Source organism: Scomber japonicus, unplaced genomic scaffold, assembly GCF_027409825.1.
Source record: "Scomber japonicus isolate fScoJap1 unplaced genomic scaffold, fScoJap1.pri scaffold_506, whole genome shotgun sequence".
NCBI classification, from domain to species: Eukaryota; Metazoa; Chordata; class Actinopteri; order Scombriformes; family Scombridae; genus Scomber; species Scomber japonicus.
This window is the reverse complement of record NW_026518560.1, coordinates 17,147-30,206: the sequence shown is the minus strand read 5'-3', so window position 1 is coordinate 30,206 and position 13,060 is coordinate 17,147. Positions and strand designations below refer to the sequence as shown.

Genomic DNA, 13,060 nt, shown 5'->3' with positions numbered 1-13,060 from the left:
CCCTAACCCTGCCCCCGCCCCCCAACCCTAACCCCACCCCGCCCCCCCTAACCCTGACCCAAACCTCTGGGGATGGCCTTCGTCACCTTCCAGATTGAGTCCATGACCGCCATGTAAGTCACATACCCCCCCAACCCCAACCCTGCCCCCCCCCAACAACCCCAACCCCAACCCTAACCCCCTAACCCTAACCCCCCCACTAACCCTAACCCAAACCTCTGGGGATGGCCTTCGTCACCTTCCAGAACGAGTCCATGACCGCCATGTAAGCCTCATACCCAACCCCTTCAACCCCCCCCTAACCCAAACTCCCCCTTCTGTGATTCAGACAGTATGACCCCTGACCCCCCCTCTGTGATGACCTCTGACCCTGACCCCCCCTCTGTTTCTCTGCAGCATCCTGAAGGACTTCAACGCGTGCCAGGTTCAGGGTTGTCTCTGTCGTCAGGAGCCTCGGTCGTCACAGTTCAGCGACGTTCTCCACGTTCACAGCTGGAGCGTTTCCTACGCCCCCGACCCGCTCAACGTCCGCTGGTACGTCCACAAGCTCCGCCCACGAGCTCCACCCACAGGCCCTGCCCACAAGCTCCGCCCACAGGCCCCGCCCACATGCTCTGCCAACATGCTCCACCCACATGATCCACCCACAAGCTCTATCCACAAGTGCCACCCATAAGCACCGCCCACAAGCTCTGTCCACAAGCCCCGCCCACCCAGCTAAATCACCAACAAGCTCCACCCACACGCTCCGTCCACATGCTCCACCCACAAGCTCTGCCCACATGCTCTGCCCACATGCTCCACCCACAAGCTCTGCCCACACGCTCCGTCCACAAGCCCCACCCACATGCTCTGCCCACATGCTCCACCCACTAGCTCTGCCCACACGCTCCGTCCACATGCTCCACCCACAAGCTCTGCCCACAAGCTCCACCCACACACTCCGCCCAGCTGTAACATCCCTGGCATTAAAACAAACGCCCCCCCTCTGATCAGCTGATGTGTTGTTGTCTGTCCGTAGGGAGCATCTGTCTCTGGGCGGGATCTCCTGGTGGATCCGCTGCTTCATCATCAACGTGATCCTCTTCCTCCTGCTCTTCTTCCTCACTACGCCCGCCATCATCATCTCCACCATGGACAAGTTCAACGTCACCAAGCCGGTGGAGTATCTCAACGTAAGGAACCACTCAGGGTTTTTATTCCTCACAGGTTATAAAGGTTTGGCTCTTTGCTGTGTAGAGTATGATGACATCATCATGACATCATCATGACATCACACTTAACTGAGACTCATTAACTTTCACTTTAACTGCTTCCAGTCGTTGCATCACTGAGACACTGAACTGATTTCATCCTTTAAGCTTCCTGTCGTCCTCCCGGGTCAAATTGACCCAGTGTGTTTTGACTGTTCCTTCCTTCCTTCTTTCCTGCTGTCCTTTCTCCCTCCCTCCTCTATCTTTCCTTCTGTCCTTCTTTCCTTCCCTCCTTCTCTCTTTCTTTCCCTACTCTCTCTTTCCTCTCTTCCCTCTCTTCCCTTCTTCCTTCTGTCCTTTCTCCATCCCCCTTTCTTCTTTCCTTCTGTCCTTCTTTCCTTCCCTCCTTCTGTCCTTTCTCCCTCCCTCCTCTCTCTTTCCTCCCTTCCTTCTTTCCTTCCTCCATCCCCCTTTCTTCTTTCCTTCCCTCCTTCCTTCTCTCTTTCTTTCCCCCCCCCTACCTTCCTCCCTTCCTATCTCCCTCCCTCCCTCCTCCCTTCTTTCCTCATCCTTCCTTCCTTCCTTTCCTTCCTCCCTTCCTTCTTTCCTTTCCTTTCCTCCCTTCCTTCCTTCTTCCTCCCTTCCTCCCTCCTTTCCTTCCTTCTTTCCTCCCTCCCTCCTACCTTCCTTCCTTCTCTCCTATCCTTCCTTTCTTCCTTCCCTCCTTCCTTCCTCCTTTCCTCCCTTCCTCTTTTCCTTTCTCCCTCCTTCCCTCCTACCTTCCTCCCTCCTTTCCTTCCTTCCTCCCTCCCTTCCTTCCTTGACCTGAGGACAACAGGAGGGTTAATAAATGATAAATGGAGCACACAGGATACCAACCTTCCTCATCAGGAGGAAACATTCACACATCAGGAGACGGGAGGGGTCGATCTTCAGAGTGTTGTTTCAGGATGTCATGTGACCTGGGTTAGGGTTAGGGTCATGTGACCTGGGTTAGGGTTAGGGTCATGTGACCTGTTTCTCCTGTAGCTGACGGCTGACTCGTCTCTTCTCTGTTTGTTTTTGACCAGAATCCCATCGTCACTCAGTTCTTCCCCACTCTGCTGCTCTGGGCTTTCTCTGCTCTGCTGCCAACCATCGTCTACTACTCTGCTTTCTTTGAGGCTCACTGGACCAGGTAACACCTTCCTCCTCCTCACCCTCCTCACCCTCCTCCTCCTCCTCCTCCTCCTCACTGTCAGTATCTACACTACAATATAACTACTACAGTATCAGCCACAGACTGTATAAAGAAACAGACATAACATCGTGACGTCACCCATTGGTTTGTGGACTGCTGCTCGGAAGCCAATAGTTTCTAATCTAGGCAGCGCCATCTTGAAAATTTCAGGTGCATGCTGGGAAAAATAAAAACACGGATTCTACTTATATGGGCATGAGGCGGGGCCATGGGTGGAGCGGGGAGGTTGCTATGGTTACGAGGGCTGGATCTCGAGGACATTGGTCAATCAACCTGTCAATCAGGACGTAGCCACGCCCCCTAATGCATACCCTGCTTTATCATCACATATAAAATCAGGGAGGCCAAAATGTCCCAAATGAACATCATACTGCATTGAAGAAGGCTTTAAACTAGCGATTGAGACCATAAACACATTTTGAAAACGTTTACTGAGGTTAGAAATCAAGTGAGAAGTTGGTGAATTCTCCATTGACTTGTATAGAGACGGTCGCCCCCTGGTGGCCTTTTGATAGAATGCAGCTCTAAGTTACTTCTCCATTGACTTGTATAGAGACGGTCGCCCCCTGGTGGCCTTTTGATAGAATGCAGCTCTAAGTTACTTCTCCATTGACTTGTATAGAGACGGTCGCCCCCTGGTGGCCTTTTGATAGAATGCAGCTCTAAGTTACTTCTCCATTGACTTGTATAGAGACGGTCGCCCCCTGGTGGCCTTTTGATAGAATGCAGCTCTAAGTTACTTCCTGGTTGGACTGGAGCTCCCCGCCTGGTATCAGTATCTACACTACTGCTTTAATACAGTATTAGTACTACAGTATTAACCCACAGAGCTGTTACTAAGACTTTGTGGGAAAGTTGAACTCAAATCTCAAACTTTCCTCACTGAGTTTCATCTCGTCTCTTTGAGTTAAATCTGGTTGGATATTAAAGAGTTGTGTGTGTGTGTGTGTGTGTGTGTGTGTGTGTGTGTGTGTGTGTGTGTGTGTGTGTGTGTGTGTGTGTGTGTGTGTGTGTGTGTGTGTGTGTGTCTGTGTGTGTGTGTGTGTGTTTGTCTCTGTGTGTGTGTGTGTGTGTGTGTGTGTCTCTGCAGGTCTGGAGAAAACAGGACGACGATGCATAAATGTTACACGTTCCTGATCTTCATGGTGCTGCTGCTTCCTTCGCTCGGACTCAGCAGGTAGAGAAAACATCTTACAGGGAACAGTTTTTATTTTTTTGAGTGACCTCTGACCTTTGACCTTTGACCTCTGACCTCACTGAAACGTCTGTCTGTGTGTTTCAGTCTGGATGTTTTCTTCCGTTGGCTCTTTGATAAGAAGTTCCTCGCCGACGCTAAAGTCAGATTTGAGTAAGTTCAAATGTTTCTGATCTCTTTCTGTGTTCACGCTGATAAATATTAAGACTAGACTAGTTTGTAAAAATTAAACATTTGTAAATTAGGAATTGAAAATTAATGTTCAGTTTCTTCATAGTGACGTTTTATTGTTTGGACTACAGTGAATCTGTCAGCAGAGTTTTATTGTAATTTTAATTTTGGTTGTAATCTGGTTTATAACATAAAAATGAATTTTGGATTCTGATTTCAATTTAGAATTTAAATGTTATAAGTATCTAATTTAATATTGACTCACCTGGACTTCTGTAATTTGCAGTAATAAAATCAGTAGATTTAGTTTTTAGTCATTTTCTCAAACAGTCAAAGGTTGATCAGTGGCAGGAAGTAACATCGGTGCTGCGTCTCCTTCAGGTGCGTCTTCCTGCCGGATAACGGAGCGTTCTTCGTGAACTACGTCATCGCCTCCGCGTTCATCGGAAACGCCATGGACCTGCTGCGGATCCCCGGTCTGCTCATGTACATGATCCGCTTGTGTCTGGCTCGCTCGGCCGCCGACCGCCGCAACGTCAAGAGGGTGAGAACCACCGCCGACATCAGCTGTAGTCATACCACACCATCAATAACCGAGTCCATTGTTGAGTCTTTAGAGTCCTCAGCACAGTGTTCAGTGGCTGCTGAGCTGTAATAAAGGTTTCAGCCTCAGGGTGGCGCTGCTGAGCTGTGATAAAGGTTTCAGCCTCAGGGTGGCGCTGCTGAGCTGTGTGTGATAAAGGTTTCAGCCTCAGTGTGGCGCTGCTGAGCTGTAATAAAGGTTTCAGCCTCAGGGTGGCGCTGCTGAGCTGTGTCAGTATTAAACGTGTGGTTTCGTCTCTGCAGCATCAAGCCTACGAGTTCCAGTTCGGAGCAGCGTACGCCTGGATGATGAACGTCTTCACCGTGGTGATGGCCTACAGCATCACCTGCCCCATCATCGTCCCCTTCGGTCAGTCTACTAATACCACTACTACTAATACTACTAATACTACTGCAAATACTACTAATACTACTAATACTACTAATACTACTGCTAATACTACTACTGTTAAAGTACTACTACTACTACTACTAGTCAATAAATCAGTAACATAATTAGTGTGCCAGGCATTGATTGGGTCAGTGGGTCAGTCGTGGTCATTGACCAGCGATGTTCAGCAGTGTGTGAAGTCTTGTCTGATCAGCTGTTCCTCTGCAGGTCTGATGTACATGCTGCTCAAACACCTGGTGGACAGGTACAACATGTACTACGCTTACCTGCCCTCCAAACTGGACAAGAAGATCCACTCTGGAGCCGTCACCCAGGTGGTGGCTGCACCTATCCTCTGCCTCTTCTGGCTGCTCTTCTTCTCCACCGTACGCACAGGTAAGCCCCGCCCATGTCAGTAAGCCCCGCCCATGTCAGTAAGCCCCACACCTGTTGATAGGCCCCGCCCCTACCGATACGCACCGCCCCCTGCTGGTAAGCCCCGGGGCAAACAACATCTGATTCACTTTGATGAGAAACTGTTGTGGTGAAGTGTTAAGAATTAAGAAATCCAGAAGACTTTATACAGGAAGTGAAGTGTTGGATTTAATTAAAGACAATCTTCTGAGTGTTGTGATGTATTACTTGTTAAATGCTAACAGATGCTAACAGATGCTAACTTCTTGTGTCAGGTTTTGAGACGCCGACCTCCATGTTCACTCTGGTGGTCCTGATCGTCACCATCGTGGTCTGTCTGTCTCACGTCTGCTTCGGACACTTCAAGTACCTCAGCGCTCACAACTACAAGGTACGGCAGCGTGTTTACTCTGTGGGTTAGAGTTTCGGAAGCTATCGACGTGGTTTAAACATTAACGTTGACTCTTCGTTTGTGTCTCAGATCGACACCAAGGAGACGGACGTGGACGCTGTGGAGAACGGACGTCCAGCTCGTCCCTCGTCCTCACCGACCATCAAGTCTCAGGTGAGCCAATCGGACGACGGCTTAAAGTCCAGACACAAAAAAAACAGACTTTCTAACTTTAGCTTAATGAACTAGCTTCAGTTCTAGACGTTATGTTTGCTCATTAACAGACAAACTTTATATTTGTGTGCTAGTTGACACAGAAAGATGAGTTCTTTAGTTTAGTAGCCAGCTTTTGACTCAAAGTCTCAAAGACACTGAGCTAACGTGAACGAGCTAACGTGAACAAGCTAACGTGAACGAGCTAACGTCAACAAGCTAACGTTAACTAACTTCGGAGGCTTGGTGGTTAGAAGTTAGCTTGTTCTCCTCCGACCAGACGTTCATGTTAGAGTTAATAATCCTAACCTCCTGCTTCTTCTTCTTCTTCTTCTAAGGTTTAATCACAACAGATGCTGGACATGAAGACTAAATTATAACTCTGAACGATCACATTAGTATCGGACAAACGGATAATCAGAAAATAACTTTCAGGACTTCTGAGATTCGTAGATTCCTTTAATTTTTGTTAAATGTCTGAATGCAGCAGACATCTAAAGTTAAAAACTGTTAAAATGATTCATATGAACCCTTTGTAGTTCTGTTAGAGTTCACTGTGTGTCTGATATCTGCTCAAAAACTAAAATCTGTTGAACCCGTTTAACCTTCAGGTCAGTCTTCACATGTTTGAGGTACGTAACACAGACAGATGGTTGCTATAGATACAGGTTGTTCCATGGTTGCTATAGATACAGGTTGTGCTATGGTTGCTATAGATACAGGTTGTGCTATGGTTGCTATAGTTACAGGTTGTATTAGTGTATAAAGGAAGAATAACACAAATCACTGCTGGAGACATTTCTGAAGTTTTAATAAAAGTTTAGAACCAATGAGGCTCAATGAAGAAATAAGTCCATGTTTTATGTTGTCATGGCAACAAAGAGGAAAAGCAAAGAAAGGACTTTTAAACAGTACTTTCTCTGTGTGACTGAAGGGTTAAAGAAGAAGTCAACAGATGATTCCAGTGATTTGTGTGTTTCCTCCAGACTCAGTTCAGATGTTAGTCAGAGTGAAAGTCTCAGTGTGTCTCCGTCAGACTTCCTGTCGGTTAACCTGCTTCCTGTTGGTGTCTCCCAGCAGCAGCAGCAACAGCAGCAGCAGCAGATGTACATCGCTCAGGTACTTCAGGACCCAAACTCAGACGAGCCGGGCGGTGGCAGCGGCGAGGAGGACCGGGGGTCGTCCCAGGACGAAGAGATGCTGAACGGAGGGAACAGCATCAACGAGGCGGATTTCCAGTCAGGGGAGGACAGTCTGATCGCCAACGAGGTCCACCAGTAGCTGGGGGCGGAGCTAGAGGGAAGGGGCGGGGCTGCTGCGTAGATATGGAGTTGAGGGTCCATACACACGCAACCGTTAAATAAAGCTAACTGTAGACTCACTACACACACACACACACACACACACACACACACACACACGTATATATACACACACATACAAATACACACACACAATAACATACATATACATATAAACACACACACATACAGATAGACTGACATGGTTAGCTCCGCCCCTCCCAGCTCGAAGACTTGACCCTGACCTTTGACCCCGGCGCCGGGTCGCCGACACCCAGTCCTGCACGTCCGCGGAAACATGATGGACATCAAACTGTCTCTGCAGGAAGTCAGTGTACATAACCACAAAGCCAAAAGTTTTTTCTTTTTCTTTTCTTTTTCTCGGGGTGGGGGGCGGGGTTTAAAATTTCGTGCCTGGGCGGGATTTCGTCTACGTTCGTTCGCACTCGTGTCTTGACTCCTGATCCCGCCGCAGGTCGCCGGCTCTCGACCTGTCGAGGGGTCAGAGTCGATGCTGACGCCGTCTTGTCCTTCGGCCTGGTGGACGCCAACGGCTCCAAACGACCGCCGCCGTCGCCGCTTCGCTCCGGAGAATCGGAGCAACACGAACTTGCCAACCGCCAGCTCTCGTAGTGGTAGAAGCCTCGCTTACGCAGACGCATCGCAGTCTCCTTTCCCTGTTCGCTTCTTCCCTCTTATTGTCGTGGAAACTGTGAGTCGTGGATCAGGCTTTCGCCGGTATGTTCAACACATCACCTGAAGTTCTGGGTTCTTTTTAACAAGCCAAGCTTTCGCTGCATGTTGTCAAAGTGCTGTCTGGATCAACGTCGCCACTCTCGGATGAAGTCATTCATCGCAGAACCGCAGTGACCAATGGAATCAGCAGATTTCCAGCCCCGATCTCGGCGGCGCGTCCTCCGACCGGCCGGACGAGCGTCGGCTGGACGGCTCCTCGACGGCCGAAACACCGCACCGGACACGAGGATGCTTTTTCTTTTCTCGTTTTGATTTCACCTGAACTACCTTAAATCATGTACATTTGACAAAAAGGGAACGGGGATGTTTGTGTCTGTGTAGGTTTAGCAATCAAAACTCTTTTCATGGACGGGGAGAACTTTGGGAACTTTGGGAACTTTGGGAAGACGCTCGGACGCCTCCAGCAGCAGCAGTAGAGTAGTTTGAGCTCCGGTAGACGTCTGGACGGTCTACCTTTCAACGCCTGAAGCTGTCAGGACTCTCAAGGGAAAATGTTTTCTGTTTGTGTGTTTTTGAAGCGTGCACTGTCCGTGTGTGTGTGTGTGTGTGTGTGCGTGTGTGTGTGCGTGTGTGTGCGTGTGTGTCCGGTAGCTTATTGTACACCAACCTGCATCATGAAGGGTTAAAACGTCACCAGGTAACCAAAACACACTGCAGCGTTAGTTTGGCTCCTCAAAGCTCTCGTCTGTCTACTGTAGAAACATCCGACATCTCATCCTCCGATCATCCTTCAGCTTTCTGCCGCTTGAGTTTCTGTGACGTGTCCCCATTATGCAAATATTAACGGACACCTTCCATCCAATCACAATCTGGTATTTTCTGCTGTGTTAAAGTACGAGAATAGATTTCTGTACTCGCTTTTTTAACTACACGTGTCGCATGATTGGTTACGACACATGACCGTTCGCTAAGCCCCGCCCCCTTTCGTTACCATTGGTTTCCGGACTCGAAAATTGAGTCTGCAGAAACTGAACTAGTAAAGTCAGTCGAGCAAGTTACATTGAATTTGTCTGCTGGGTATTGCCCCCTAGTGGACAAACTGAGTATTGCTCCCTAGTGGACAAACTGATCGTTTCCCCCCCTAGTGGACAAACTGAGTATTGCCCCCTAGTGGACAAACTGAGTATTGCCCCCTAGTGGACAAACTGACTATTGCCCCCTAGTGGTCAAACTGATAGTGAGCCCCCTAGTGGACAAACTGATAGTGAGCCCCCTAGTGGACAAACTGACTATTGCCCCCTAGTGGACAAACTGATAGTGAGCCCCCTAGTGGACAAACTGACTATTGCCCCCTAGTGGACAAACTGATAGTGAGCCCCCTAGTGGACAAACTGACTATTGCCCCCTAGTGGTCAAACTGACTATTGCCCCCTAGTGGTCAAACTGACTATTGCCCCCTAGTGGTCAAACTGACTATTGCCCTCTAGTGGACAAACTGATCGTTTCCCCTCTAGTGGACAAACTGAGTATTGCCCCCTTGTGGACAAACTGAGTTTTGCGCCCTAGTGGACAAACTGAGTATTGCCCCCTAGTGGACAAACTGACTATTGCCCTCTAGTGGACAAACTGAACGTCTGCCCCCTAGTGGACAAACTGAGTATTGCCCCCTTAGTGGACAAACTAAGTACTGCCCCCAAGTGGACAAACTAAGTACTGCCCCCTAGTGGACAAACTAAGTATTGCCCCCCCTAGTGGACAAACGGAGTATTGCCCCCTAGTGGACAAACTGAACTAAACAGACATACGATCATGTAGACGAGACGCTGTGACACGTGTAGTTATAAAACACGAGTGCGATGTTCAGCACGCTCCCCCCCGCGTTCCCGCCCCCAGTTATCGGCTGCCATGGCAACAGGAGCAGGAGGGCCGACCCCCAGCAGCTGGCAGCGTCAGGAAGCGACGGGACAAACTGTTACAGAGCAGCGACGTGACGAAATAGTCTCAGGTGTTTGTTTGTTCTACCTAAAAAAATAATAATGTTTACATCAGTTTATGTTGCTCATTTTATTTGGACATGTTCTGCAGTGTGTGTGTGTGTGTGCGCGTGTGTGTGTGTGTGTGTGTGCGTGTGTGCGTGTGTGTGTGTGTGGGCACAGAGCTGGACTATGAAAGCTGCGGTCACCGGGTCGTCTGGTGGCTGCACGCCGGAGAACCTGCAGCGTTTGTGTCCGGGATGTTTGGGTTTTTTTTGTTTTTTTTCTCTTCACTTCCAGCGGGGCGTCTGCCGCCAGGCGCTCCGGCCCTGATTGTATGCACAGGAAACAGAAACAGAAGAAGAAGAAGAGCTCACGGTGGATCTGAGGCCGCAGGTTCAGCTCAGTAGCTCTCAACCCAACAACCACGAGGACTCATGAAGGTCCAACACACACAAAGTCTCTGCAGAGGAGAGCTCAGTGTTTGGCTGGTTGGGCAACAGTAGTAGTCTGCCCCCTGGTGGTCAAACTCATTATTACACCAGTGTAGTCTGTCCCCTAGTGGTCAGACACATTATTACACCAGTGTAGTCTGCCCCCTAGTGGACAAACTCATTATTACACCAGTGTAGTCTGCCCCCTAGTGGACAAACTCATTATTACACCAGTGTAGTCTGCCCCCTAGTGGACAAACTCATTATTACACCAGTGTAGTCTGCCCCCTAGTGGACAAACTCATTATTACACCAGTGTAGTCTGCCCCCTGGTGGACAAACTCATTATTACACCAGTGTAGTCTGCCCCCTGGTGGTCAAACTCATTATTACACCAGTGTAGTCTGCCCCCTAGTGGTCAAACTCATTATTACACCAGTGTTCTAGTGCAATATTCAGTTTGTCCACTAGGGGGCAGACTACAGTGGTGTAATGATTATGGTTAACGGTGGTCACCATGGTAACAGCAGGTGTGGTTTAACCCAACACTGGTTAATTGTTACGTGTTTATGGCTCTAATTAATTATCTTCAGGAAACTTTGAGAAAATAATGAACCTGTAAACTAAATGTTTAATTTCGTGAGTCTTGGAAACACTGAGAGGTTTAAAATGAGCTGAAGATTAAACTCAAAATGTGATTTAAATAATGTGATAAAATAAATCTTAGTGGTCAAAGGTAATAAAGGACCAGAGTGAGAGTGCAGCTACTGAACAGTAATAAGTTAACAGCAATAATATGTCTAATAAAACTGGAGAAGAGATAAAATGTGAAACACGACGTTTGATTCTCGGCTGTTTGGATCAGATCATAAAAAACTTGAATAAAAACATAATTTAGCTGCCGAGGAAACAAAATGACTTAATGTGAAAACGATCTGATTGGTTGATTATCCGACCGATAGCAGCCGAACTTCATTTATCGCATTTGATCTCTTTGTCGTATTTGATGGGATCAGTTTATCGTTGGAAGGACGTTAAACTCCTCCCATGGCTCGGGGGTCAAAGGTCGTTTCCAGGTCTGAGGGTTGAGAGCTGCTGCGTTCACTGACGCCTCGCTGTCGTAGGAAACGAGGACGCTCCGTCGTCCTCTGGAGAGAAAAAAAAAAGTCTGTTGGATATTTTTGTAACCTGCTGAAGTATTTGATACTGAACATGTATTAAAGAAATGTTGATAGCTGTGAGACGCCGTTGTAACATGTAACTAAAACTAAAGGTTTTTAATAATCAGACACTGTTTGTTTGGGGTTTTTTTGCTTTTCTTAGTTTTTTAAAATTGTTGCTGAAGTAATTTAAATTATGAAAAAGAAAGAATGTGAACTGAAGACAGACTAGTGTGGAATGAAACGTCGGCTGAAAGCGACTGAAAATGAAAAATGTGTAAAAAAGAAAAAAAAAAAAGGTGTGTAAATAGCCATCGAACTGCACTGTCGTCCTCTGAGAGACACGACTCGCGTCTCATCTCACTGATTACAGCTAACAGTCTCATCATGCTTTTAATTTATTGCTGTGATATTTATTTTTACTTTGGGTTCCAGGTTTATGTACAGTGAAACATTTGTCCTATTTATGTTACTTGATCAATAAAATTGGCTTTCATCTGTCGCCTGTCCTCATATTTACACGTCTGATGTATTAGATCTGATATATAGATTATTATGGGATGTTTCACTACAAACTGAACTGCAGCAAATCAGAAAATGCAACTGCAACACTACAACCGGCCTCACGATGGCGCCAGACATAATACTGCAGTACTTTTACTGTAATACTACATACTACATCACTATAATACTGCAGTACTTTTACTGTAATACTGCATACTTTTACTGTAATACTGCATACTACATCACTATAATACTGCAGTACTTTTACTGTAATACTGCATACTACATCACTATAATACTGCAGTACTTTTACTGTAATGCTGCATACTACATCACTATAATACTGCAGTACTTTTACTGTAATACTGCATACTACATCACTATAATACTGCAGTACTTTTACTGTAATACTGCATACTACATCACTATAATACTGCAGTACTTTTACTGTAATACTGCATACTACATCACTATAATACTGCAGTACTTTTACTGTAATACTGCATACTACATCACTCATAATACTGCATACTACATCACTCATAATACTGCAGTACTTTTACTGTAATACTGCATACTACATCACTATAATACTGCAGTACTTTTACTGTAATACTGCATACTACATCACTATAATACTGCAGTACTTTTACTGTAATACTGCATACTACATCACTATAATACTGCAGTACTTTTACTGTAATACTACATCACTATAATACTGCAGTACTTTTACTGTAATACTGCATACTACATCACTATAATACTGCAGTACTTTTACTGTAATACTGCATACTACATCACTATAATACTGCAGTACTTTTACTGTAATACTGCATACTACATCACTATAATACTGTAGTACTTTTACTGTAATACTGCATACTACATCACTATAATACTGCAGTACTTTTACTGTAATACTACATACTACATCACTATAATACTGCAGTACTTTTACTGTAATACTGCATACTACATCACTATAATACTGCAGTACTTTTACTGTAATACTGCATACTAAATCACTATAATACTGCAGTACTTTTACTTTGAAGGGTCTGAGCTACATTCTAGTGAGTTATAAACATGTATTAACTTTTTATTGGCTGATTATTGATTATTAAAAGGAGGATTATAGGTTATATTTTCCTTCACTGAATTTAAAGTTTCATCCAAACAAAGAAAGAAGAATAAAAACA

At 46.3% G+C, this 13,060-nt stretch overlaps 1 protein-coding gene across 1 annotated transcript; it reads left to right on the top strand.

Annotated features, from left to right (window-relative positions):
• The first annotated feature begins 230 nt into the window (after positions 1–230).
• Positions 231–7,186, top strand: LOC128354733 (CSC1-like protein 2). The gene is made up of 12 exons (XM_053314904.1): positions 231–265; positions 397–534; positions 1,022–1,175; positions 2,264–2,370; positions 3,524–3,610; positions 3,716–3,781; positions 4,181–4,343; positions 4,646–4,751; positions 5,001–5,168; positions 5,462–5,577; positions 5,668–5,751; positions 6,871–7,186. Exons 1-12 carry the CDS (start codon positions 255–257, stop codon positions 7,069–7,071), a joined length of 1,401 nt encoding a protein of 466 aa, XP_053170879.1. The 5' UTR covers positions 231–254; the 3' UTR covers positions 7,072–7,186.
• The last annotated feature ends 5,874 nt before the right edge of the window (positions 7,187–13,060 follow it).